Source organism: Bombus vosnesenskii, unplaced genomic scaffold (assembly GCF_011952255.1).
Source record: "Bombus vosnesenskii isolate JDL3184/JDL3185 unplaced genomic scaffold, Bvos_JDL3184-5_v1.1 scf7180000013371, whole genome shotgun sequence".
NCBI classification, from domain to species: domain Eukaryota; kingdom Metazoa; phylum Arthropoda; class Insecta; order Hymenoptera; family Apidae; genus Bombus; species Bombus vosnesenskii.
Window position 1 is genome coordinate 90,838 of NW_022883004.1, and position 27,866 is coordinate 118,703.

The window sequence follows — 27,866 nt, forward strand, 5'->3', positions numbered from 1 at the left end:
ATTCCGTCGCTCATTCAATTTTCCTATGTTTATTTTACCAGTTTCAGTTGAATTCCAGGCATCAAAATTTGCCACGGATTCAATTATCAGTTTCGCAAAGTGAAACGTTTCGATATTAATAGGGCATTGTTTTATACAATAAAAAAAGTTACAATAATAGTAAGAAATAAGTAAATGTTTACGTTAAAATCAGCAGTCCAATTAGATAATTCATTTATTCGATACAACATATCCGTGAACCAACTGTTTAATCCTAATTCTGAAGGGTAAGCTCTTTTTGTCCAAGACGGCGGAACAGCATCCATCATTATATAATTTTGTAGATCTTCCATCTCAGCATTAATAGTTAATTCTCCCTATCAAAAAAAAATCACTAATTAATTGTCTGGCGTTGTGTTACAAAGCAGCATTTAAAGTTTGAAAATTCAAAAGATTATGAAACTTCCTTCATCTATCATCAATAAATTTGAGAAGTTATAATTTTTTTCTATAAGCAGTTACCTTCAATATAAACACTTTCGAATTTAATGTCACATTTCAATAGTTTTAAGTTGATCATGTTCTAATTGATTTAATGATGATGGAAGAAGTACGGCAATATGTTCCAAGAGTTGTAACAGTAATCTGAGTCGCATAGGAGAATGTCGCTTTGTCATTGCACTCATCATATGGTATAATTCGACAATGATTTCTTTCTTTCTGATATAATTAAAGGTATTTTATATAACATACAATTGGGAAATTAGGTTCCAGAAACACATATAAGAAACATTCAGTAATTACACAAAAGTCGAAACTCAAGTGTTGCAATTATAGAGACGTAGAGACTGTTCTAAAAACTGAGATCTTGGATATGCCCAACGTAGAAGAGGATAACGCGAGTGAAAGAAAAAAAGCGATTGAGAGTCGAAGCATTAAACCTAACCTCAACCTTATCCCAAGCTTAGACCTTTAACTCAAAGATTAAATTTTCTATTTTTGATTTGTGACCAATGAAACTTACCAATATGCATATTTGCTTACTGTGTAAATAATAATTAAATACGTGTTAATAAGTAAATATAATCCAAATTATTTGTTTGGTTTCATTTTTATCAGAAAGATCTCACAAATACGTTAGTAAAAGAATGATTCAGAAAGAGTAAAAGATAAAACAGTTTTACTTTTGATTTAGTATCTAGATAAATTGTCTGAGTGATATTCGATTTCCGGTACGTCAGGCGTCCCGCAGCAGGAACGACGACTGTGCAATTATGCATGGGATCCTTTTGTGCAATTATCGAATGTTTCCGTTTGTTATTTCTAAATGAAATGCACATACATTACCAGCTAAATGTTTGAAACCACTTTCTCACTTGTATCTGTATTAAATATTTCACCAATATCGTTATTAATTTGAAATTAACGTTACAGTTATTAATAGTAATTTATTTTGATAGATTTTTAACGAGAGAGTTTTCTAAGGTAACAGAATTCTGGCTCTTTTTTTAATTCTCGTGTTTTGTAAAACACGCAATAATTACAATTTTTTGACTGGTAAACATATATACAGTGTGTCCGCTTTATCGTGAGCCGCTGAAATATCTCGAAAAACACGAATGTCACGAGATGTCTCAGAAAAAATCGCATAACATGAAGAGGAACATATTATACGCTATTGTGTTTGACATTGCGGTGACCTTGAAACCTGATCTTGAACGTGACATAATTTTTAAACATAGAGATCTATCTTTTATTACTCCTATACGATAAACAATATTTATGTATATAAAAATAATATAAAAATGCAGCATTCCTACATATATCACAATAAACAGTATAACCAAAGATAATGAACAAACAGTATTGAGTATACAGTATGTATAACGATAGGGATGAGAAGTAGGAATGGAAGATAACCGGAGAGGTGACTTCCCAAGAATTCGGTACTTGCATACTATTCAGTGATTATGTAAATTAATTTAGGAAAGAAAGATTTGTGACACGTATTTTTTTTCTACAATGATTAATAATAAAACAGTTACAAGAAATTAAAAATTAGTAAGACTGAACGTTTCCGACCACGTACCGAATGTACTCAAAGAACTAGTGACTTCAAAAATCTAGAACAGTGCTCAAATATCAGTAAAGTTTTAATTTAATTATCTTAATTAATAGGTAAGTATATGGAACGAAAATGTGAACTAAAGAGTTCCTAATAACCTAAACTTTTGTTGTCAGTAATCTTCTTAATTATAGAAAAAGATTCAACTAATAATAATAATTTATTAAAATTCGCGCTTACTCTACAGATCTATATAATGCGTGCACCAAAGGTAGTGGCAGAGAGAAATTTCCTCTCTGGTAGAGGTTAGAGACAGACAGTGCGAGACAGAATAGGTAAAGTTATTTCTTAGTATATTTTCTATTACGAGCAAGCAATTCTAGAAATTTGTGGGAGATAAATCCGGGCAAAGTTTTGGTTATACATCCAGATACTACTTATATATACACCAGATCAGGTATTATTTGAAATTATCTAATTTTGTTTAATGAGATTTTTTGCTATCTCATATTGTTTCTGAGCTGTAGTTTACCCTAGTTACATCTAGTATTCTGTATGTGTCGTGCATGCGAACGACCATGTATGCGTTTGCGTAAAAAAGCATGCAGCAAAAATGTAAGAATGCATAAAACTTTGTCATTACTTTTAAGCCTAACTCTAATTCTTGCAGGGATCTTCTAAGTTCTTCACACAGTAGATTCATTCGTTCGCACTCTTGTAAAGCAACTGTGACAAATGGTGTACGATCTTCCACCTAAGAAATTTAACAAATATTTCATTAAAGACGGAAATTGTTCTGAGATCCGACTTTTTATACCCAATTTTGTCCCTCGGTCTATCTTCGATGTTAACCAGTTAACTGCGGAATTTAGTTTTCAAAATCCCTTACGGGGTGCGTAATTAAAATCAAGCAATGTCGTGTATACGCGTTGAACGCAGTTAATTGGATAAATGATGCAACGATTTTGATGAGCTTAAAATGTTTTAAATATCAGTACTCAATAATTTTTCCGTATGAGTGTATACATATGTCCCCTACAACCGCTGTTTGGCCTTAGTTTTCCAAAATTGAATATTCTGTACATTGTCAATACAATATTGAGATCCTTAAATATTGGCAATAATATTAATAATAAATATTGATCGTCTGAACGCTCCTTTAAAGATTTCCGGTTTCTTAATTACTAATTTCTATTTTAAATTTAGATTGATTAAGTAATTCATTAACATTAGTAGTAGAGAGAGACAGTGAGTACCTTGCTGTAAAGTTCTAGCATATTAAATTCTTCTGGTAGTTTGTCCAATAAGTCTTCTATTTGTCCTTTTATTTTGTCTTCTTTTGAAATATCTCCGCTTGTTGTATCGCTGGCAGTTCTTGTTAGTATACCCAATAACGTTTTAAACAAATTTTCCACAGTTTGTGTTAAAAACCCTAATAAATGTATAAAATAAATTCTTTAGTGTATCAATTTCAGGAAGTCTTTATGTTAAATCGAAAATTGACTAAAATTTGACATTATATTACGAATTCATCAATTTACGAGTGCTAAGGACAAATTAGAATTTTTTTTTTTTTATTGGACTATTACGAAACTTCATCAAAAAATGTACGTACAAATTTCTATTTGTACCTGTTGGATTATTACGAGAAATGAGTGTTTGTGCGTAGTATATGACAACAAATATTATTCAACGTATTGAAAATAAATTTCTTTATACATAGACTGCAATATAAGTGGGAAAAAGACACAGCAACCATTTATTTATATATAAATATATATAAAAGATGCCGATATTATTTTCTTTTGTTTAATAGTTCAATTGTTAAAAAGTTTAATCATTGTAAACGGCCAGTTCTTAAGAATTCAGTCCGAAATACAGACGTGTCTCCCGCAGATAAAAATTAATTACATTACGCAATTATTACAACCAGAATTATTACATCTTCTAACTTATGTTGTCTATAACCAACAGAGCCTAACAGTCAAGGGCCCAGTATAGGTTTCAAATTTTGTAACATCTCTATCTCTGGTATACATATACATGTACATATATACATATATAAAGTGCAAAATACTTTTATGTTCCTTCGGTTATAACTTAAAAACTACTGCACCGATTTAAATTGGACTCGAATCATTCGATAGAGAATATTCCAAAGATGGTTTAGTCAAAATAGTACCTATTTACTATCTTATGTTATCAAGCAACGAAAGAGAACATTAAAAGATTCAAAACGAATAAATTGCGCCTTCACTGATAACGATGAAGTTGGCATGACAGTTTTTTATTATTATTATTATACAGCTGATCATTTGGAAAATTGGCACGACAGCGAGAGATGGCCCGAACAGATCAATCGTCATTCTTCGGCTGTATTCGGGATAAGTTCGAGCGTCGTATACAATAGTGGGGAGCATAAGACTCACGTCTTACAACAAGCAAGGTAATTATTTCTCAGAACAATTGTTACTCATTTTCTTTTCGTTTTGACTTATTCGTTGCAATATTAACATTAATTAATTACTAAGGACACACATCCGGGTAAGGACCGAGGATATCAGCTAATTATAATGCTACTGTGACATCGTTCATCAATTCACGATTACTATTCTTAATCACTTCAACTCCAAATACATAAACTTTGATTCGAATTAGCGATCTCACAACATTGACTTGTATTCCTTAGTTATTATCTAATAGTGTGATATGATATTATGTCAGTTTCATTAGGTCGTTTTGAAATGTTATATATATTTACCAATTTCTGCATTGGGATGAAGTCCATACAGAACAGGACTTTCAGCAGGTAGGTAGTTATCGACGTACTGATGATATGCATCGTAATCACTATTTGGTGGTACCAAAAAATCTGGTGCAAGGTATAGTTCACCTACACAAAAAGTGTAAATTCATTTCTTTGTTAACTGTTTCTGTAAAAATTGTTGTAATGCCTTCTAATTCCATCTCGTCGTAAATTGTCGAAGCTATTGATGGTGTCGAAAAATATTTCAAACAAAAGTTCAACAATTTCGAGGAATATATAATTTGATATTATTTTTTCACGAATGGATAACTGAAGGATTTCTGAATGTTAATAATACATTTTTATGTGGAATTATATATTTTGTATTTTATTATTTGGCATTAATCGGTGCAGTCCTGAAAAGGCAAAAGAAATAATAGAATAAAATTCACACTCTGAAATGGCTGTTTTAGAGATAATTTGATTTTGATGTGTATTGCAAAGCGATATAATATCAACAATTTCGAAGATATTTGTGAACCGTATATTAATACTTTATGAAATTGTACAAGTGTACAAATTACGAAAACGAAGATACAATGTTACAATAATTTAAAAACGTATTTCATATGTACTTGTGCTAATTCAAGAATAATAAAAGAATTCTTATCATTAATCTTTTCATTAGAGTTTATAAACTTCTATAAAGTGAAAGATTTACTTTTCAAATAAAAAATAAATTGAAATTGTATTATTACTTTGAAAAATCGGTTATGTTATAATAATCATCCAAAGTGATGTGTAGCGGCATTCGACAACAAAGAACTTTCCAACGGTTTCGTCGGTACATAGTATGCCATTGTTGACAGACCGTTTACGAGAGACCGTCAAAACGTAAGCAATCGATATCCCTACGGTCCTTTCGCCAAATACTCGAAAGAAGGCGTACGTGACCACGGTCAGTACAGTAGTGGGGATATTGTGAGGTGACAAAAAGAAACGAAATAGATTGAGAGATGAGTGGTGACCAAGAAGCGTGATTGAACAGTCGAAATCGAGAAACGCGAGTAAATTATCTTTCGCTCAAGTCGCGAGTCGAGACTTGTAACAAAGCCGTTAAGTGAGAATAAATATACTGTTAAACAAAAGTATTTCTTTGGCACTCCACACGTACTACCAACACCTCAGATATATACAAAATAAGAAAAAAAAACGATTAGTAATCATTAAATAGTAAAGAATTATATGCATCTCTAAAGCAACTACATTGACATAAAGCATATCGACTTCCAGTTTGGACGCGGGCGAAGGTAACACGTGGGTAGTGAGCGCGGTGAAAAAGTGTAAAGTGAAGGGGAAAAGGAGGAGGAAGACAAAGGGGAAAGAAGAAGAGAAAGAAAAGGGTGAAAGCACGAAGAGGGGATATAAAAAAAAAGCATAAAAGAAAAAGTGTCAATAAGACAGGAGAAAGTGTGAAACACAAAGCTAGGAAAGAAGAGGTTAGGTTGACGAAAGTACAAAACTAATTAGCCAGGAAAAAGACAGATGGCGACAAGAGGCAGACCGAGGATAACGAACCAGGCCAGAGAGAAGGAAGAACGCAGAAACACGCTGGAAAGATACAGCGTGACAGAGAAGGAGGCAGTAATGAGAGTGGGCGGCAAAGAAGCATAGGACGTGAGGATGGAGAAAATAGAAAGGGGGTTAGAGGTGTTGGTAGAGCTAGTAGAGGAGACGAGGAGGGAGAAGAAGGAGGAGAGAGAAAGATGGGAAAAGGAGCGAAAAGAGGAAAGAGAAAGGTGGAAAAGGGAGAAGGAAGAAGAGAGGAGAAGATGGGAAAGGGAGAGAGACGAAGAAAGAGAGAAATGGAGGAGCGAGAAGAAGACGGGAAGAAAAAGATGGAACAGCGAGTGGGAAAGATCGAAAGGAGAGATGAAAGTTCTGGAGGGCAGAATCAGGAGGTTTGAGGAGGAACAGGGCAGGATAGAAAGGGAGAGGAGAAAAAGGAACATCGTAATAAAGGGCGCGGAATGGGGGGAGGAAAGCGATAACGGGACAGCGGCAGAATTCTTAAAGAAAAATATGAGAGTAGAGGTGGAGGTAGAGAGGACTCAGAAGGTAAGGGTGGGAATAAAGAACACAATAATAATCGCAACGCTGAAATCGTTGGAGGAGAAGACGAGGGTAATGAGAGAGAAAAGCAAATTGGGAAAGGGGATATACATAGATAACGACCTAACGATATAAAGCATATTTCGTTTCAATATTGAAAAGTTTTGATTATTGTAAGAAGTGACCAATAAAGAATTTACAAACAAAGTTTTATAGAAATAATTGTATTTAAAAATAGATTTAATAAATCGAATATATTGGAAATATAATTGTGAATTATCATATATACCTTCAACTAATTCCGTTTTCAAATATTCTACTAAATATGTCTTGCATAGTCTTCTATCCCAATCATCGGTTATGTGTCCTCCATACATTATTTCTCCAAATAAGTAACGAAGATCCTCCCAAGGTACTTTGATACTATTTTCCAGGTAATTAAATAATACAGATACGCTGATTGTTAGATCACCGAAGTTGAATGGGTAGGACTGACATAAAAGAAAATAGTTTTTTGAAAGTACATATATGTGTAAATTTAGTATATAACTTATAAGCTTGTTATAATTATATCAATTTGTTTAAACATATTTTGAATGAGAATAAACTACATTTTACTAAACAGAAAATTATTCTACAGAAAGTGTTGTTTGAGAAAATTTCCGAAAATCATTGCTAATACCATATCTAATTATATTAATATGTCGGAGATGAAAGAACACCGGAGTCTTTGGAATTTTGGATAATCCCGCAACATTGTAATCTAGAGTCTACTATAGCTATAATTAAACAATTGTAATTGTTCGAGAGTTGTGATAATGAGCTTAGGCTCGAAGCGACAGCCAGTCGCCAAAAGTAGCTGTGGTCACGGGATGAACGCTTTGTCTAATAAAGGTATGGAGTAATTCTATAGCTCTCCTTAAAAGAAATATTTGTAGCGACACGCGACAGTAAACATTCCAACGGTTTCTGTCCCGTGGCTCGCCATACGCAGAACCTATTCTTCGAGTAAGATGTCGACGCATCTCCATTGTACATGTTCAGCTAGCCTGAGGACCCGTTATAAAATCTTAAGATCTAGTTAACTAAAGTCCTTCAAACAGACAAACAGAAGATAGGGAAAATCTATTTTTCTCACGAACGACGCTGACCGCTAGCAAGTTTACCTCAACGACGGCTAGCATCCGTCTCTAACTACCAACATGGAAATGGACCAATTAACAGCAACGTCATCCCATCATAGTTTTAATCTGCAGCATCATCGCGATAGAAAGTGATTCTCTCGTGAGGTCGCATTAGAGAGTTACATAGCGTCTTTACGCTCGGTGGATATTCTATGTTTTAAAAAAGAGTTAGTTCAGTAATACTTGTACCGTAGACAAGCAAGTTGTACCTAGTTATTGAACCTCGGATCATTGTCATTAGCTTCTCGAGTATCTAATTACCATGGTTACTTGTCAAATTCTGTAATAATCATATTTGCACTAATAGATACCTGCTGTATTGCATAACAATAATGTCGAATCGAATCCAAATGAAGATTCGTTTCACGCCCCTAACCCTAATCGTAATGTGACCCCGACATATATATACAGGGTGGTTGGTAACTGGTAGTACAAGCGGAAAGGGGGTGATTCTACGCGAAAAAAAGAAGTCGAAAATAAAAAAAAAAAAAATTAAAAATAAAATTTTAATTCTATAAATTTTTTAAAAAATCTACAGTGAGATCCGTTATAACGAGACGCGATAAAGTGCACGCGTACAGAGCGAAAATTCAAAGTCGATTTTCTCGAAAACAAAGCCTCAAACGAAAAATTTTTATTCTATATTTTCGACTTCTTTCTTCGCGTAGAATCACCCCCTTTCCGCTTGTACCACCAGTTACCAACCACCCTATATATGTAAATGTGATTTCTTAACAACGATTAACAACATAGTAACAGAGAAATTTGTTTAATTGCTATTTGTGCATAGTTACGTTCTAAATTATTTAATAATTTATTATTAAAGCATATATAATTACTAAAGCAACAATTATTGAAGAATATAATTTGCAAACTTTGCTAATATCATCACTAGTAAAAAATTAGTAGCTTTTCCTAATTTAATTGCAGACTACAAGGAAGACACTTATAGTACGTTTTAAATTATGCCACAGTTGTGAGATCTATTCCAAATATGTCTTATAATTAATAAAAAAATCTGTGAAAGAGTATTAATTTTAAGTTATTACATTACACAAGATATCGTAAACATTGTTTTTGCCTTCTCTCATTGTTTCAACATTTACAAATCTTCGATCCATAATTTCTAATTTAACCTTATGATCCATTAAGATTTAAAGTTACTTACCCTATTCCATCCTTGCGCCCCGAATTTTCTACGTTCTGCAAGTACAGCGTGATAATAACAAAGTGCAAATAATATTGCTTTGAATTCGGTTTCCTTGCTGCAGGACTCCAAAGTTTCCTGGGTAAAGTTATCCAACGCTTTGTGGATGTTTGCTTGAATTCCAGATGGTGGTTCGTTCGTGATCTTTATGGCTGATTCTAGTATACCCTGTGTACAATTTAACGAACCTTAAATTTAGTAATCAGTGTTTCCTATCGACATTATCTACTTATTTATTGGCTAAAGTATCACTTATATAGTGAATTTGGGTCTATAATAGGTACCTGAGAATTTTCTTAGATTTTATTAAGGCAAAAAAACAGTAAGAAATTAGACCAGTTACTGAAGGACCTGTAATGCCGACCGCGTTAGAGAAAGACCATATTACCGACGGAGGGTTAAAGAATATAATTAGCACATGTTAACTTAATTAAAAGTGCATATTTTCTTTTGCTTTTTCAAATTATACAATTGTTTATTACCTGAGGTATTACCGATTCATGAGGATCAGGACTGGGTTCCGCACTAATGAACAATCGATAATCATCATGTGGATTCTCCGAGCACTGTTCCATCTTTTTTTCTAATGTAGGCAACCATTTCCTCACCAAATGGACATTTTGCAAAATTACCCAATGGCCTTCGTTCGCGGAAAGTTCTATGGCTTCTTCCGCTATGGGTTCTTGACCTTGACCCAGTGACACATTATGGAAATTTCTTCCTCCAAAAGTGAAACCCAATTGCATTCCCAGTTTTTCGACGTCCTGAATATTTATCGCTGTCGTTATTGTAAATACATATTCGATGTGATCACGTTGATTTTCGTAACATGTTTTTGTATAATTCATTAAGTATCGATAATTCTTAATTTTAATTGTCCTCGATCCAGGTTATAAACTGGTAAACGAAAGATATGTCATTGAAAGCAACAGAGTATAGGAAATGAGAAGAGTAAGAAGGTATTACAATTATATTGCATTAAAGAAAAATTATTAAATTTAACGCAGTTTGGTTTATAGCTTATTGATTGTTCAGGGTATGCAAGAATTATATCTCATGACTTTGATGGATGATCCTGCACCTTCAGATCGGTGGAGATTTATTAAAGAAAGATATCGTATAATAGAATTTCAGAGCTAAATTTTTTGTATTGCACTGCTTAATGCTCGTTACGAGGAATAAATTTCTGTAAAGAACCACGGGACGCAAATGAACCGTTCTTTTGGAAAATGATCTTAAAATTCCATTAGATCTTATATTGAAGTTACATTAGAAAATATTTACATTTCCCAGTTAGATAAAAACTAAATAAGGCAATATTAATGAACAAACAGAAGGTATTCCTTTGAATGAATGATAATCTACGCTAAATAGGATGAAGCATCTAACTTTATCATTTCAAACTATTACAAAATTACTTAATTTACGGAGAAATCTTTCGAATAAAAATTGAATAGCGTTGAAGAGAATATGATTTGGTAGGTGGAACTGCAGAAACGTTAACTACTCTTCGATTTCGTTGTTTTTGAATATGTTGTAGAAATCGGTATTTCAAATAACCTCTTCCTATATAAGAAGTGAATTCGCTTAGTTTCCGGGATATTCGCGAAAAACTACCAATATCACTACAGTGAATTCTGCTTCTGCAGTTGTGCAACCGTGACAGCATATGCGTTAGTTTGGTTACCGATTGCCGGTCACTTATCTTCTCTTTGAAAACGAGGGTCGGGCGAGTTTAAAGGCTGTGTGCACAACGTACACAAGCGAGGCTGCAAGAGTCTGTTATAACTGGTAACTTATAACTCAATTAAAAGTGAATATCATCAATGTATTGGCTTCAAATATTAAATAATTAAATAATTGTTAATACACAGAAGATAAGTGGCCGGCGACTGGCAACCAGACCGACGCATACGCTGTCACAGATGAACATCTATAGGCAGAAATACACTATAATTGAGCCGGTAGTTTCTTGCTAATATATTGAAAACTAAACAAGTTCACTCTTTATATACAGTATACTATAAAGGTAAAAGTTGTTCAAAATATTTCTATAACATATCCTAAAATCATAGAAATCCTTGGACTATCATATATGTAATATCGTAGAATAGATTTGAATTAGAGATCGGTTAAAATTGAAAAAACCGTGTACGTCGTCTTTCGTGGTTTGTTTACATCCAAGAGCGCCTAGTAACAGCGACGCGAGAAAGGATAAGCAGCGTCAAAACAGAGGTACTGTTTCATATTTCAAGGAGTGGCAATCGAGAGGCCAGAGTATGTGAGCCGAAAAGTGTGTATGTGTGTGAGAGGACGAGAACAAGAACGAGCACGACCGGGCAGGAGTGTATTGGCGAAGATCAGAGCGAATTGAGTCGTTGAAGAGTAGAGTCGTTAGAGGTTTCGAGTTGTCGAAGAGTAGAGTCGTTAGAGGTTTCGAGTCGTCGAAGAGTAGAGTCGTGAGAATTGATAGAGTTGTTAGAGAGAGAGAGAGTGTGTATTAGATTCGTTGTGACGAGAGTGATCAAATAACTGTAAAGTTATTTGATATAGATACGAGTATTGCATTTAGTTTCCGTTAAATATCGTTCTCTGTCCAATTTATATTTGTATATTCAATTTAATATTAATAAATTGTAAGTAATCGAAAAAAAAAATTTCTATCCTTATTTTTCGATATTACATATATTTAAGTTCGAGTTTTCTCGAGATAGTATATGTTGTAAATTTAAGGTATAAACTAAGAATCGTAAGGGTGCTGGGGAAGAGAGAAAAAGAGAGAGAGAGAGAGAGCGTGCCTTGGTGACGTCAAAGCTAAATGAGTAAAGGAGTGGGAGAATGTTGCGAGAGTTGAGGGTCAGTATTTTTTGACCTGGGAAGACAGAAGTTGTGAGCTCAGTGTGAGAATAAGGATTACGAAGATATTGTAGTCAGTTTTTGCATTGGGTATTGCTTGTTAAAATAAAACTGTACTTCACTTCAAATAGAACATCCTTTCTTGTCCTTACTCTAGACTATTTAGATACTACAGTTATATATTGCATACAATATTATACATTATATATATTATTATTATTATAAGTTAATAGTGCTATACATTAGATAAATAAATAAATAAAAAAAATCCTCTGCAAAATGGCGTTCAGTCGCGCGCGACTATATTGCACGTGTGAATAGCACGTATATATACATGTCAGAGATAAGAGGACACCGGTGCTTTTCCTCCGAAACCTCGGGTAAATCCATAAAAACATTGTAATTAAAATCTACAGTTGTAATTAAACGATTTGCTGTCACTCTACCCAATTGTATTTGTTTGAGACTTGTGACAATGAGCTTGGGCTCAAGGCGACATTAGTCGCCGAACGTGGCCGCGGTCAACGGGACGAACTCTCCATCTAACAAAGGCATTAAGTAACCCTATAGCTCTCCTTAAAAGAAAGATTTGTGGCGGCACGTGGCAGTAAACATTCCAACGGTTACTGTCCCGTAGCTCGCCACACGCGGATCCTATTCTCCGGGCAAGATGTTTACCAGATGTCGATGCGTCTCCGCAGTACGTGATCGGCTAGCCCGAGGACCGTTATAAACACTAATATCTAGTTACCTAAAATCCCTCAACAGATACACAGTCTTTGTCCCAGTTACAGGAAGACAGGAGAGACCTATTTTTCCACGAACGACGTCTCCCACTAGCAACCTTCCCCATATGGAGATTGGCCAATTAGCAGCAACGTCAATTTCCCTTACTTTCCGAACGTAGGCTATCCCCAACGAATCCGATGATCTCGTGTCCTTAGACACACCTCATCATAGTTTTCATATGCGGTATCGCCGGGACGGGAAGTCATTCTCTCTTGCGATCTCACCGACAAGAAGTTTAACGCCTTACGGTCAGTGAATATTAACAAAGAATCCGATTTAGATTCTGCGAGTACGTACGACTACCATCCCGTTGTCCGCGGATTCCTTAGCGAACCTAAGACCATTGTCACTAGTGTCGCGAGTGTGTGATCATTGTGAGTTTGCGTCAACTTTCTAACATCTTTGTGTGTGTCAATAAAAGTCACTTCAGTGGTGTAAGAAAATGGATAGTTTCAGTGAAGAATCATTACCTATCCCAAGCCCCTGCCACGAGGACGACTCGGGCCTAGACTTGGACTTTGACTCGACATATATATATGCCTTCCATATACTTTGTACTCGCAGAGTCGTGTCTTAACTTCGCGGTTGCGCGCGTCTGGTCGCGAATGGGAAGAAGAATAAAAAGTAGACTTCGTTTAAAGGATCTTGCTACGGAGTGGGGAAAGTAGTGATGCCTTTTAGTAAGCAGATTGTAAGGGACCGTACGATATTCAGCTCAGAACCTTGGAGGCCCGAAGTACTTAACAAAAAAGAACACAAAAGATTCTTAAGAACCTTCAGTCAAATTTTCTTTTCCTTTCCTCAGATAAATTTAAACAGCTCACCTAGACGAATCTTGATAAGCTTTTGGAAACTATCCTAATAGACTATAAACAAACTACTGGATTTTTGTTTCGATCGATAACACAATACTAAATGGTTATTAATAACTAATAAGCCAATGTGATATTATGTGAATAAAAAAGAAAATTAACAGATCTGTTATGCATAAAAAATGTTTGTAACTATTGATAAATTTCTTACTTTCAACGGATCAACGCCTGGAGAGAGAATGAAAAATACAGGCGTGATTGAACTGGTTTCTTCAAAGGATTTATGAAAAGGTGGAGATCTGGATTCAACAAATTTTGAACCAAGTTTTTCTTCTACGAAGCACCTAAATAAATTCACGAGATACAGTATTTTAAACAATTTAAGGAAAAAGGAAATATTTTAATTTAAAGTAATACCAAATAGTATACAGGGTGTTCCCGATATTCTTAATGCTCTTTTTTATAAATAACAGATTTGTGAAATAGACGGAAAAAAAATAATTAAGTATTTCTTATACGTGCTACGATAGGGTGAATAGATTTTTGAAATGTTATTGTTTCTACAAAAATATTATGATTATGTATGTTTTTTAAATTTATCAATATCAATATCAATTTATCAAATATACAACTCGAAGCACACACTATGGGGACCAAGAATCACTACACCACGAGGTAGAACCTTGGAAAACTACATTAGAAACACTAACCTCAATATATTATCAACGGGAAGGCGGACATACTGCCCGAGAGACCTGAGCAAAATACCTGACCTACTAGATTTTGCAGTTACAAAGGGACTAAACGCAAATAAACTAAACATAGCACCCAGCCTCGAGCTTACCTCCGTAAAAAATATTGGAAAAATAAAAAAAAAAAGCCAACACCACACGGAGTTCCCAGGCGGTCACCCATCCAAGTACTATCCGTGCCCAGCGCTGCTTAACTTTCGTGATCGGACGAGAACGAGTGCTTTTTTTTTTTTTTTTAAGCTGTTTATTTAAAACCCAATATACAATTTTGAATACATTATAGTGTTCACAATAAACGGTGAATTTATATAATGGTATCTTAGGCAGAGGTACCGATACGCAACGGTACTACGTAGCCATGCTGTAATATGTTGTTGACGCTTTACATTTTTCGTGTTGGATATATCTTTTGGTTTAAGCCGCTGGAGGAGCGGAGCTTCTATGTGATTTTGTTCTTACTTGTTGTTTTTGTCCTGGAAACTGGGTCGCAAAACAGGACGCTTCGGTAGTATATTTTTGGGTGCTGTGGTGTTTGGGGGCGGGGTGGGGTAAGGGGAGAGGGAGGGGGATATTGAATAAATAAGTTTCTTTTAAAAGAAGAAGAATTGCAATGATTACAATGTTTGCACCTGTGTTGTACGGGGGCAGAATTGAGTTTTATCGGTTTAGTGGATTTTCTCTCTTATTTTATTATGGATTCGGTATCCACCAATATTTTTTTGAATTTTTTCTATGTTTGTCTTTGGTGTCTTTCAGAGGGAGGGCCATGTTGTATCTCCATCTAGTGTCTGCGGACTGGCCATCTAGGTTTTCTTCGTAAAGTATAGTTTGGGTCCCTATTTTTCTTTTTATGTGATAAATTATCGGAATGTTATTTTGGTCTTGTAGGTAGTTTTTTCCTTCAAGGTATGGGAAAGCTTCTGGCGGGATGTAGCCTGTTGTCAGAGTGTTTTTGTAATATGCGTCATTTGGAAATAAGCAACTGAAGATTAAACTATTTTCTTTTATCTTTGCCGCTTGCGCGAAGTGGTTTCGTATTAGCTTTAGGATGTGACAGTCTATGCGGTGAACGTGGGCTAGGTCGTATATTATTTTGTTTTTTATATATTTTTTGAATCCGCTGTGTTCGGATCTGTAGGTACTCAAGCAGGCTCTGATGCATTTTCTTTCGAATATGCGAATTTTTTCCATTTGGGAGGCTGATATGTTGTACCAGATTGAGCAGCCGTAGGTTATGATTGGTCTGATTAGTGCTTGATAGCATACAATTTTTACTTTCCTGTCGAGATGTTTGGAGTGGAATAGATTTTTCATTTTCCAAAATGCTTTATTGGCCTTGGTAAGTTGAATTTCGGTGTGCTGCTTGTAATTTAATTTGTAATCTATGTTTACCCCTAAGTATTTTACGCAATTTTTGTGTGGTATGAGGGCCCCTTTGTCTGTTTTTTCTCTTATCTGAAATTTTTTGCGGTGTTCTCTTTCTATTGGGCCGATTTCACTTGACTTGGGTCTAAACAGTATGGTTTTGCATTTGCTTATGTTGATTTTTAGTTTCCATGCGTGGTAATAGTCGTCTATTTTCTCAAAAAGTTCTTGAAGTTCCGTTTTTATAGTTTTGGTTTTGCGGCCTGTTACGTATATGATTAGGTCGTCTGCGGAGGCTATGGAGCGTTTATGGGTGGATGTATTGAGATCAAAGAGGTTTAGTAAGTCACTGTTGTAGATACTGAAGAGTAACGGGGAATTTACTGTACCTTGTTGTAGACCGTTTTTTATGGAGAATTCTTTGCTTGATGAGTGTGAACCTTCAGTCATTACGAATGTTCTGTTTGTGATCATGTCCCAGACCATTTTAATCAGGTGTTTAGGGAACTTTTTTTTGTTCAGTTTGTATATGAGACCTGGGATCCAGACTGTGTCGAAAGCTTTTTCGAGGTCTATTAGACAGGCGGCTACTCGTTGTTTTGCGTTTAGAGCCCAGCAGATGTCCGACGTGAGTTTGTTTATTGCGTGGATTGTGGAATGTTTGTGTCGGAAGCCGAATTGATTCTTTGGGATTATGTTGTTTTTTGTGCAGAAGGAGGTTAGGGGATTGTTTATGGTTATTTCAAATACTTTGCTTATGTTGGGGAGGAGACTTATGGGTCGTAGGTTTGCGGGCGATGAGCCGTCTTTGTTCTTTTTTGTTATGGCTATCAGTTTGGCTTTTTTCCATTTTCTGGGGGAGTATGTGTTGTTTAGAGCATTGTTGAAGAGTACCGTGTAGTACCATTTTATTTTGTTCGGTAGACGCTTGAGTAGGGTGTTTGGGATGCCGTCGAAGCCGAAGGATTTTTTGTTGTTTAGTTTGGAGAGGATTGTGTTTAGTTGATTGTAGTTTGTGAAGTAGTTTATTTCTGGATCTGGTTGTTTGGGATTGTCTGCGGTGTTTTCGTTTGAGAATGTGCAGACTGTTTTGTTTAGCATTTTGTCTTGTTCCATTTCATTTTTGAGTTTGTTTGTTTCGGCGATGATAATTCTGTTTAGTTGTTCTCGGCCCATGTGTTCGTTTTGCGTATGTATTTTGGAAAAGTGGGTGCCGATGATGTCTAGTTTTTCTATTGTTTTGGGTATTATGAAGTTGCCCTCGGTGTCTTTGATGGTGTTGTGTATCGTTATACCTGCTTCTTGGATGAGGGGGGCATTTTCTGGGGGCAATTTGAGAGGTGGGGTGGGGCCCCGTTCTTTTGGTCTAAAGATTTGATTTATTTGTGGGAACATGTTGGCTGAGTCGTTCTTGGAGATGTTTTTTATTTTGTTTGTCCAGTAATGGTTTATAGAAATTGCGAATTCTTGTTTCAGTTGCGTTTTTATTCTGTGTAGTAGGAACTTTAGGAATTCTAATTCTTCTCTTTTGTCGTAGGAATAGTTGAGTTTTATATTGTTTATTTTGGACAGTATGTAGCTTTTATCTCGCTGTAGATCTTTTATTTTATTGTTTATATAGGGCTCGCATGAATTTTTTTGTTTTATGATTGGCACGGATTTTTGGAGAGCGATTTGTGTGTGTTTTTCTATTTCGTCTAAGAATGAGTCGATTTGTCTGTTTGTTAGGTTGACGTTGTTGTAGATCTTTAGGTCGCAGTTTTGTTCGAGTGTGTTTTGGAACTTTTTCCAGTCTGTCTTTTTGTAGTTGTACCTGGGTGTCTCGGTCTGGGTTTCGAGTGTTAGGAAGTCAGATGTGTTTTTGTTAATTTGAAATACTAGGGCGTTATGGTCACTGTCATAGGCTAAGGTTTTTACGGTATTATTTGGACGTAGGTTTTGGAATTTTAGTCGCGCATCTGCTAGGCATATGTCCAGGTATGAGCCTCCTTTTGGGTAAGAGGGTAGCTCGGAGCTGTATAGGTTTGTTTTGTAGTGGATGCTTTTATTGTCTAGCCAGTTTCTAATGAAGTTGCCTCTCGTGTTGTTTATTTCGTTTTTCCAGCTTGTATGTTTCGCGTTAAGGTCTCCTGCTATTATATAGTAGTTTTCCGGTTTATTGAGCTGCAAGAGTTCGAAGAGGTTATTGAATTCGCAGTTAAATTCTTTCTGGGTTCCGTGGGTTGCGTAGGCTGCAGTGATGAATAAATTTTCCTTATTGCTTATTTTTATTTTTATGATCGTTGTTTCTAAGGTTCTGAAACTTGTTATTTTATCAATTAGGATCGTTTTGTGTTTTATGGGGTTTTTTATGAGGATCGCTGTTCCTCTTCCTTGGCTGGCGTTCGGTCTGTCGTGTCTTATCATGGTGTAGTTTTTGAAGCGTACCTTGTGTCTTTTGTTTAGTTTTGTTTCTGAGATGAGTACCATATCGGGGGCTTCTTTATTTAGTAGGGTTAGCATACTGTATCTTTTTTGGTTTGAGATTAAAGAGTTAGCATTTATTGCGATTATTTTCAGACGTTTTAGGTTAAATTTATGTGTTTTTTGCTGTAATTGTTGGTTTGGCGTGTTTTGGTTATTCGTCGTCTGTGCTATTGAAGGTGTTGAAGATGGCGTCGAACCTTTCTTCGTGCGTTGATAGGGTGTTTTTTATTTCGTTTAATTGCATTTGTTGTTCTTTTAACGCTTGGAGGATACCTTTTTTAAAGTCTTCGATAACGTTTATGATGTTTAGATGGGGGGAGTTATCGGTTGTGATTGGGCTTTGGCTTGAACGCGGATCTAAGTTTGCTGATTGTGGGAAGATTTTGGTTATTTGATTTGGTGTTGTTTGCTGCTTCGCTACGTCGGAGAACTTTAGTTCTGGGATGTATTTGCCGCTTATTCGGGCAATCCGTTGTGTCTTTGCTTCTTTGTCTTTTTTGATTTTGTCGGCTAGCTTTTTACGAAGCTCTACGAGTTTGGGGCAACCTTTGTATGACGCGGGGTGTCCGTAGTTTTTGCAGTTGACGCAGAATATTTTGTCTTTGGTTACTGCGTTTTCCCTTTTTATTTTGCAGTCGCCTGGGCCATGGGGCTCACTGCATTTAACACAGCGGTAGTTTAGGTTGCAGTTTTGCGCTGTGTGGCCTAGTCGCTGGCATTTGTGGCATTGAGTTATGTCATCCTGTTTTTTTATTATTTTTTCCCATTTTATCTTGTAGTAGTTAAAATGGTTTATTTTTAGTAGCTTGCTTATATTGCTGTCGGGGGATAGCTGTATTATGTAGATTGGGAGCAATATATTGTTCTCCCTTGATTTTTTTGTCGTAAATCGTGAGACTTTTGTAAACTGGACGTCGTCTATTTGTAGAGCTTGTAGGTCTGTGAGTATTTCTGTTTCCGTGTAGCTATTGTCTAAACCTTTTAGCAAGTATGTATGGTGTTTCTCTATTTTGGGTGTGTATGTGTAAAAGGTTGTGTTCGCTGAGAGGAGTGTTTGCTTCGCTTTATGGAAGTCGGGTAGGTTTTGGAGGTAGAGTGCGTGTTTACCTGCGTGTATTCTTTTAATGTGAAATTGTTTAATGTCCGCTACTTTCTCTATGAGCGTTACAGTGTCCTTGGGGTCTTGTAGGATTATGTTGATGGGTGGCGGCCTGTTGTCTCTTGTGGTGGGTGGGGTGCTCGTGCGTTCCTCCGCGGAGCATCCGGTGGGGCGTCCGTCCGGTGCTCGGTCCCCCCTTGGCGGTGTTGGAGGCGCCGGGCCTCCTGGGTTGTACGGTGGGGTGCGTCGCCCTTGCTGCGCCGATTGTTCCGGTGACGTGGTGGGACCGTGTCTTCCCGTTTTGCCTCGTAATGTTTCGATTTTCTTTCTTATTTGTTCTAGCGTTGATTTCCAAGTGGAGTAGCTTGATGGTCCCGGTTGTGGATGGGGCTCTGGTTCAGCTTGTAATATGCTGAATCTATTTTTTGTTACTATCGCTGGAGGCGAAGTAGCTCTTGTGGGCTTCATGTTTTTGGTTTCGTTAGCCTTTTCTTCTTGGTTGGGGTGATGATCTACAACTGTGTTTCCTGGGACGGTTGCTAGACTTTTTGCCCTGGCAACCAGGTTAGGTTGTGGGTTGAGTTTCCGCGTCTTTTGCGCGGGGAGTCTTAGGATACTGTTGATTTCCCTGGCTGTTTTATGTATAATTATTTTTCTCTTGGAGGCTTTTTTCATTGGGTCTACGGTGGGTTCCGTTTCGTTGCTCTTGGCTTCATAATCGGTGGCTTTTATTTTTTTGTACAGTTTTATTTTGTCTTATCTTATTTTATTTTCTTTTTGTTCTTATTTGTATTTATGGAGATGATGTCGATGCCGTATTTTTCACTTTTTTGTCACTATTTTGTCACTTGGTCCTTCTACTTTAGTGGGTATTAGTCTACTCCGACGCGCGCTCCGAGGGGTCCGTCCCGCTCGGTGGTCGACAGTCGACTCACGAGAACGAGTGCACTCAACGCGGTTTGAGCGTTGGCTGAAGTAATCACTTTTCTTATTTGTTCCTGATGATCAAAAAATAGAATATGTAAAGAAACAGGTGTGTGCCAAAATGAGAACGATATAATGTGAGGTAATAGTCGTGTAATACCAAAACATTCTTTTTTCTGGATGGTTAGATTATAAATTATTAATAATCGATTCTTAAGGAAGCCGAAGCTTTTCGTTTTTAGAAGCCGAAGATTTTCTTTTTTAGAAGCCCAATTGATTGTTTAGGATTACGTTATTTTTTATGCGAAAGGAGACTATAGGGGGTTATTCATGACTATTTCGAATACTTATGTTGTGTAGGATACTTAGAGGTCGCAGGTTTAAGGACGAGGAGTGGTTTTTATTTATTTTTTTGTGATGGCTGTTAATTTAGCTTTTCCCATTTTCTAGGGAAGTACGGTTGATTGGTAATCTGCGACACTCACTTTCGCAGTCAAGAGGCTATTTTAGTAGACGGTAATCGTACACAATCTGGACAATGATTGGATACTAATGAAACTCTTAAACAAATGCTGAAACTGTCATTACGGCCGAAACAGGTTATGATGATTGTATGCTGTACATAGATAGCAGATGATGCACTCATTAACCTGGGTTTAAGGAATGTGCTTGATAATGATAGCTCGTAATGGCTCAATAAAAAGGACATTAGAATAAAAAACGACGTCGCAGAAATTCTATAGGAATAAGATGATTCAAGTAAGATATAAGTGAAAAAATAAATTCCTAAGATTTGTAATGTAACGTGAAGTATCGAATGAGTTAATATGACAGGAACATACCTAATCGCGTAAGTCATACGATCCAGTCTAAGACATCTCATAATGCATAATCTTTGCAGAGCAGTTTTATTTTTCCAATCTTGTGGGAAACTTTCTCGTTCCGGCGTATCTGATTCTACAAACTTCTTCCATCGTTTTGCAGCACCTTCTATGTCTTTTTCTAAATTTTGAAAATCCTCCATTTGGCTCAAATATTTAATCCCTCCCCAACTGACGTCTGTTAAAAAGTCTACAGGACTTGTTAACTCGGGAATATACGGAAATCGTAGTAGGAAGTCAAGTTCTGATTGTGATATTTCCTTTGCTTCCATAAAAATCTGAAACAAATAGAATTATTCGATGTGACGTTAGTCGCAAGAAAAATGCGATATGTAGTGTTGCAAGCTACCCTCATATGATTTAGTTTATTCCAGGAAGATTTTTTTGGTAAACTTTGCACTTCTATGCAAAATTTTTCTAATCAATATACTACGTTATTTATCGCTATTTTAACGTTCTTTTTCTTTTCTTGTTAGAAGTATCTAACCGTTTGGTTTGTATTATTGAACTCGATTATAAGATTAATAATAAATTATGCAATTATACCAATTATAATTATCACATCTAATATAGTAGAGTAAAATAGTATATAGTACAGTACATGAGATTCCATACAATTGATAATGCAGTAAATAAAAAGATCATATTAACACCTATCCTATGGCACCAACCTGTTTGTCAAGTGCAGGCTAATTGTTCAGAAGACACGATTTTTTGGCTGATTCGGTAATTAAAAGAAAAAGATATTTGGTGGAACAAAGACCCTATTGATGTGATAAAACAATAGATTCGTTGAAAAGATATTTCGATGAAATCAATAAATTAGTAAATAAATTGATAAAATGATAAAAACAATATGGAATTTTTAATATCCACCAAAGTTTATTTAATTTAGATTCCATCAAATATATATTTTTAACGTATATATATTTCATTATATATATCTATATTCGATGTTCAGTAATTAGTATCAAGGATATGTTGCAATGTAGCTAATGGAAGATGGTTGTTTTATACAAATTACTAATACGAAGCGTATAAGTAATACAGTAATTACTAGGTATAAGATAGGAATAGTGACAAAACAAAACCAAGAAAAAGAAATCCCTTGGATCTGGCAACACGGATGGCGGGTTCCACAGATTGAGAACCGCTGATCTAAATTATAAAATATTTACCTGAATGGTCATTTGACAAAGGAAGGTCAATTTATCGGCTTCAAATAATCCTCTGCTTGTATAAATGAAAACTAGATAAGTGATGCTATCCATTAAAAGAGCCACGCGCTTAGCCAAATCCTCCGAAGCTACTGCAAATCTAATTGCGTTTAGAAAGACAACGCTGAAAGCTTTCAAAGAAAACTGATAGAGCATATTGATCTTGTTCAAATCGTTTAAAACGAAATATAAGAGGCTGGCTCGAGCCGCAACAGGACGATAAATTTCTCGAGCCTCGTCTATCTTTACAGCAGTCACTCTAGCTTCAGCTACTTTTATTTCTATTTCCGCAGCAGTTTTTTTCGTGGTTTCGAGATTGATCACGAGATCGACGTCGCTTAAAATGTCTGGCCCAGCAGTCGATAACCTTTGAAAAGAAACACAACATTATGTCATGATATTTACATTTGTAAACACACACTGACATTATTTGTCATAAGACAAATTTTGAAAGTTGAGATATAACAGTTAATATCTTTAATTAAAAGATTTTGATTACGAGTGAAATATTATAAATATTAAATAATAGTTAATAGTTATTCGTAATCACAACAATTAAAAATTGATACTTTTTAATCACTTCATTTTTGGAGATTTCTTCCAGATCTATTAATAACTGGCTACCATTTAAATGAAAATTAAATTTTAATGACTTTTTCCACAAAATGTTTAATATGCGGTACTTGATACTATGATGAAGGAAGGTCAGCAACCCCTATTCGATATACGTTAGACGACTTGGAAAAAGAATATGTCCCATTTAAAGAAACCCATAGCGAATTAGACGAGACAGACTATGGGCAAACAATAGAGGAATACCTTAACCTAAAAGCAACATTTTATACCTGTAAAGAACGCGCTCGAGATATAATTAAACAGACAAAAATGCGGATAAGAGAGCCAACAGATAGTACGCTAATCTCACTGGGCACACCATATTCGGTTCCAGCCGACAATGAAATAGCATTATTAAAAAATCAGCTATGTACATTTTCGGGATTCTGTGAAGGTTGGCCAAGGCTCGCGGTGCAATTTCGCTTCATAGTACACGAGAATTTACGTATTGACGACTGTAAGCGATTCATTTATCTCCGCCCTTGCCTAATACAGGATGCTAACGCAATAGCATCATTAGACAATAGAGTCATAAATTATTCGATAGCATGGGAGATTTTACAAAAGAGATACAACGAAATCGTAGTCAACCATTTAAAGACATTGTTTTATATGGCTCCTTTACAGCGGCCTTTACATCGTACCAAGACCTATAATCCTATTCAAAGAAGATAGAAACTCATTATAGAGTCTTGTAGGCGCTCAAACAACCGACCGCGGATGCAGTGCTGCTCTATTTGCGTACATCCAAGTTAGATCGCGAGACCGAGTTAAAATGGAAGGAAAGGATAGTAAACACACCCTTCCCAATAGTCGAAGAACTGTTCAAATTTTTAGACGGTCGCTGCGGGATGTTAGAACTTACAGCATCATCATATCAAACACTATCACACTCTACAACCCGTCGGGATAATTTACGTTACCGGAACAAGACGGCATACGCAAACTGCACGAATCCAACCGGACTCCAAACCAAACATTCATCTCACAGTCTCGAATCACGTGCAACTTTTGTAATAGATCTCATGCCTCGCGATACTGCAAGAAATTTTTAACAACGTCCGTACCCGAGCGATCAAAACTAGTGAGAGAAAAAAAACCTTTGCTTCAATTGTCTGTGTAGCACACACTCTGTTGAAGAATGCCCAATGGGTAGCTGCACGCCGTGCCATACACGGCACCACAATCTCCTGCGTTCGAATATGGGTAATTCATCGCAGTCAGCTTAAACACATCTAATATGTCATTTGTCCCATGTACTCCCAACTGTTATCTTGTCGATTTTCTATCAGCAAGTTGGCAAAAACCATAGCCGAATACAGAACTCTGTATGAAGGATGGAAAATGTTCATAGATGTTAGAATTTAACATATTCATTCCATAATCGCACTTTTGTAAATCCATATCTCATCAAAATGTACTATGCGCAATTACATACTTCTTCACAATGAAAACTTTTGAATGTGACCGTTCAAGGGGGACGGTATGTTCGAGATTTTGGCCGCCACCTAGTTGATAATTCGCAACACATAGGATACCACCTAAAATTGTATCATATACCTACCTGTGTAAAAGATCATCTTCCAATCTCTTCAAGGTAATTTTGAAGGTATTTTGTTGAGTAGTTAATTCCGCTTTTTTGGATTCTAAATCAGGTCTTTCAGCTTTCACAACGTCACCCAGAAGTTGTTCCTCCAAACCATCTTTTGTTACAGTAAAGTTGATAAGAGTAGTTTGAGCTTGTATCTCGGGCTTATAATGAGGATTAGCTAATTTCGTTTGTAGAATTAGCCGGAAACGAGGGTCATAATCTACTTCTTTGTCCCAAATTTTTATCGCCCTTTATAGTAATAAAAAAGTATATATAAAATATAGAGTATATAATAGTTATAGTAAGAGAGGGAAGGGCACAGGTGGAAGCAGAAAACGGACAAGAACCGTTAACAGCAGACCAAATCGTGGAAGAAAGAGGGAAGAAGGAAACAGAGGAGAGAGAGAAAAGGATAAGAGAATCGAGGTATAATAGGTATTACAGTAATATAGCAAGAGAAGAAACCCCAAAGTACCTAGAAGGGAAGATGAAATGGAAGGAGAGAAGCACACTCTCCAGATTTAGATGCGGCAACGTAGCTAAGGCAAGGGAGCACTGGAAAGAGGAGGAAGAAAGAAGGTGCAGGCTGTGCAATAAAGGAGAGGAAGATATGAGACATATCCTGGAAGAATGTAAGGTAACAGGGGGACCAAAGGGACTGGAAGAGACACTAAAGGAGACAGGAGAGGGGCTAGCAGTGCTGAAAGAGATAATGGAGAAGAGAAGAGATTACAGCTAGATTCAAAGGCCAAAGAACGACAGGCAGAAGGGTTAGAACAAAATAACGAAGTGCAATGTAACATATGTCGTATTACAAGGTAGCATAAGTGTACTGTAAGGTGATTTATGTAGTAATGTCAGAAAGTATGTAAACCGGAAGTCGTCCAAAACCGAAAGGCAGGGACTATGTTTAATAAATAATAATAGTTATAGTAATTATATATTACAGTAATTATAAAATAAAATAAAGAAAATAAATAGAACAATTCAAAAATAAGATAAATGTAAATAAGTGTTCCAAGTATATAGAGTCATATGTGCATCTATTACAAATAATTTAAGTTTTGTTACTATTTCTGATTCATATTAATATATACTGCATAATATCTCAAAGTTGGTATTAAACAGTCTCTGGTTATTATCATAAAACCATTATACATATTGAATCGATCTCTGTACGCACGACTACATCTTAGATGCATCTTATTGTTAATTACGTTTTACATCCTATATATATAAACAAATCATCATGCTTTCTAATTGTTAATTCAAACAATAAAGCAGATAATTAAGTTAAAAATTGTAGCGGTCCATGGCCGTAAAAATGCCCGTAGAAAGGTCCAGGGTCCACTTGGCCTGCGAAACGAACGACTTACAAAAAAAGCTCAAGGGCCTTCGACAAGAAAAAATCATTTCCCTACCCCGGAAGAAAACTTTTTCTTTCGGGGACCACGGCAATCTACCATCTCAAAATAAATGCTCGATTGTTGTAGTGTGCGGTAAAACTACTGTTTAGAGGACCTACCACCAATGACCTTGAGATATGTTATCAAGGTTACTTTTCTGAGTGATTTTCAAAAAGTTTTAGTCGCTGATCTTGCCGCTCGTCTGTAAAAATTTTGGCAAACGAGGCAAAAATTTTGGGTCAATAATTTTGTAATTCCACCAAATGCCCAAACTAGACAAATAACTGAAAAAAAAATAATTTTGCTTCACACGAGTTAAGGTTAGAGTTAGTATTAGAGTTAGGTTGTCGTCACGCCAAGGAAGTTCTGGGTCCTCCTCGGACGTGCACAATGGCCCAAGGGATAGCGTTGAGAGGGGAGGTCCCTCTCAATGACCAAACTAGACCTGATGCCTGAGACTTAGGTTAGGGTTAGCAAACAAAATCGAACCCAAACCTAATGTTAGTCGTTAGACGAATATAAATGTTTACATTAACTTTAAAGATATAGATTGAGAGGTTTATTCAATATTTAATTATTCTAAAGAGAACTTCGAACTCATAATTTCGAAAATTGCATTTGCGCTAAGTTGTTTCTGTTTCATTCGTCTCAGTCATATCATTTTGTTTCGAAATTGTATGGGGTTTGCTATATAAAAATCTTCGTTTTTTCCAGGACTACGATCGTTTAACGTCTCGAACAGAGTGCATGCTACTCGAGACCATCCCCTCCACAACATATCCGAAATTCAACAAAATTGGAGTTGAAATTCCCATTTGTGCATAATTACCGAAATGATAGTTGCTGACATCGTTGACCCAGTGATGAACAATGTCAAATTTTCTCACATTACAACGGGTCATGTTTGCTGTTTAACAACATATTTCTTTGGACTTTATCAGAAAATGTGTAATAATGAATAGTTAAATATGACTTATTTTAAATAAATTTTAGTATGATTATATTAATAACTTTTTAACGAATAACAAGCGATAGCTAAAATTTTTTAATGGTCATTCAGAACGGTGACCTTGATAGCATATATGTATGAAGGTCAGAATCATTAAAGGTTCTAAACAGCAATTTTATCTAATATGAATTTATGTTACAATAATAATATATATAGGCAAGTACCTTCCTTTTTTTATTAGATCTCTCTTTATAACAGGATCTAAAATGGGGTCGATGGCTTCCATGATATTTTCAATTAAAACAATTCCTCCATTCGCAATGGAAATTTCAATTAAATATAAATAATTCGGTTGAGTAAGTCTCAGCACTTGCAAATCTTCACCATATCGATTTTTTATCCATTTTAATCCTTGTAATTGTGGATCTATCATTAGAGGCCATCTCGTTGAATTCATTAAAATTGTTGCATTTTCCGAGGACATTTTGTCTGTAGGTAAACCTTAACAAACGATCAGTATTTCGTTATAATGATTTATTATTAAAGTTAAATATAAAAGCACAATTAATTTTTAGATTTTTAACTTTTATGATGATTCGATCGTTATTAATAGTATATTGCGCTTTACGCGTTATAATGTTAATGCGCAGCATTAATCGATGTAGTTCTGTACTTTGTACATAAAAACTGTAATTAAAAATTGTTATATTGTCCCAGCACCTTAAAAACACATATATTAGTTTAGAAATCATTACAATTCGAGATTTGTTAAATTATTTTGCTGTTGTTTACACTACTTGTCTACGGATTTTTATTCAAATTCATATTTTTGAGAATATAAATAAGAAGAA

At 35.8% G+C, this 27,866-nt stretch overlaps 1 protein-coding gene across 4 annotated transcripts in view; it reads right to left on the reverse strand.

Moving 5' to 3' along the window:
* LOC117237448 (dynein beta chain, ciliary-like) overlaps positions 1-27,866 on the reverse strand; it is a 51,473-nt gene that overhangs the window by 2,055 nt on the left and 21,552 nt on the right. For 3 of the 4 annotated variants that reach the window (XM_033501421.1, XM_033501423.1, XM_033501424.1), the window contains 12 exons: positions 27,240-27,516; positions 24,634-24,909; positions 22,416-22,821; positions 21,199-21,515; positions 13,962-14,094; positions 9,776-10,057; positions 9,255-9,461; positions 7,192-7,393; positions 4,806-4,937; positions 3,301-3,476; positions 2,688-2,798; positions 183-356 (listed from right to left, as the gene is read on the reverse strand). In XM_033501421.1, the coding sequence (XP_033357312.1) occupies positions 183-356; positions 2,688-2,798; positions 3,301-3,476; positions 4,806-4,937; positions 7,192-7,393; positions 9,255-9,461; positions 9,776-10,057; positions 13,962-14,094; positions 21,199-21,515; positions 22,416-22,821; positions 24,634-24,909; positions 27,240-27,516 (2,693 nt within the window). The remainder of the gene's footprint in view (positions 1-182; positions 357-2,687; positions 2,799-3,300; positions 3,477-4,805; positions 4,938-7,191; positions 7,394-9,254; positions 9,462-9,775; positions 10,058-13,961; positions 14,095-21,198; positions 21,516-22,415; positions 22,822-24,633; positions 24,910-27,239; positions 27,517-27,866) is intronic. The other variant, XM_033501422.1, reaches the window with a different exon arrangement.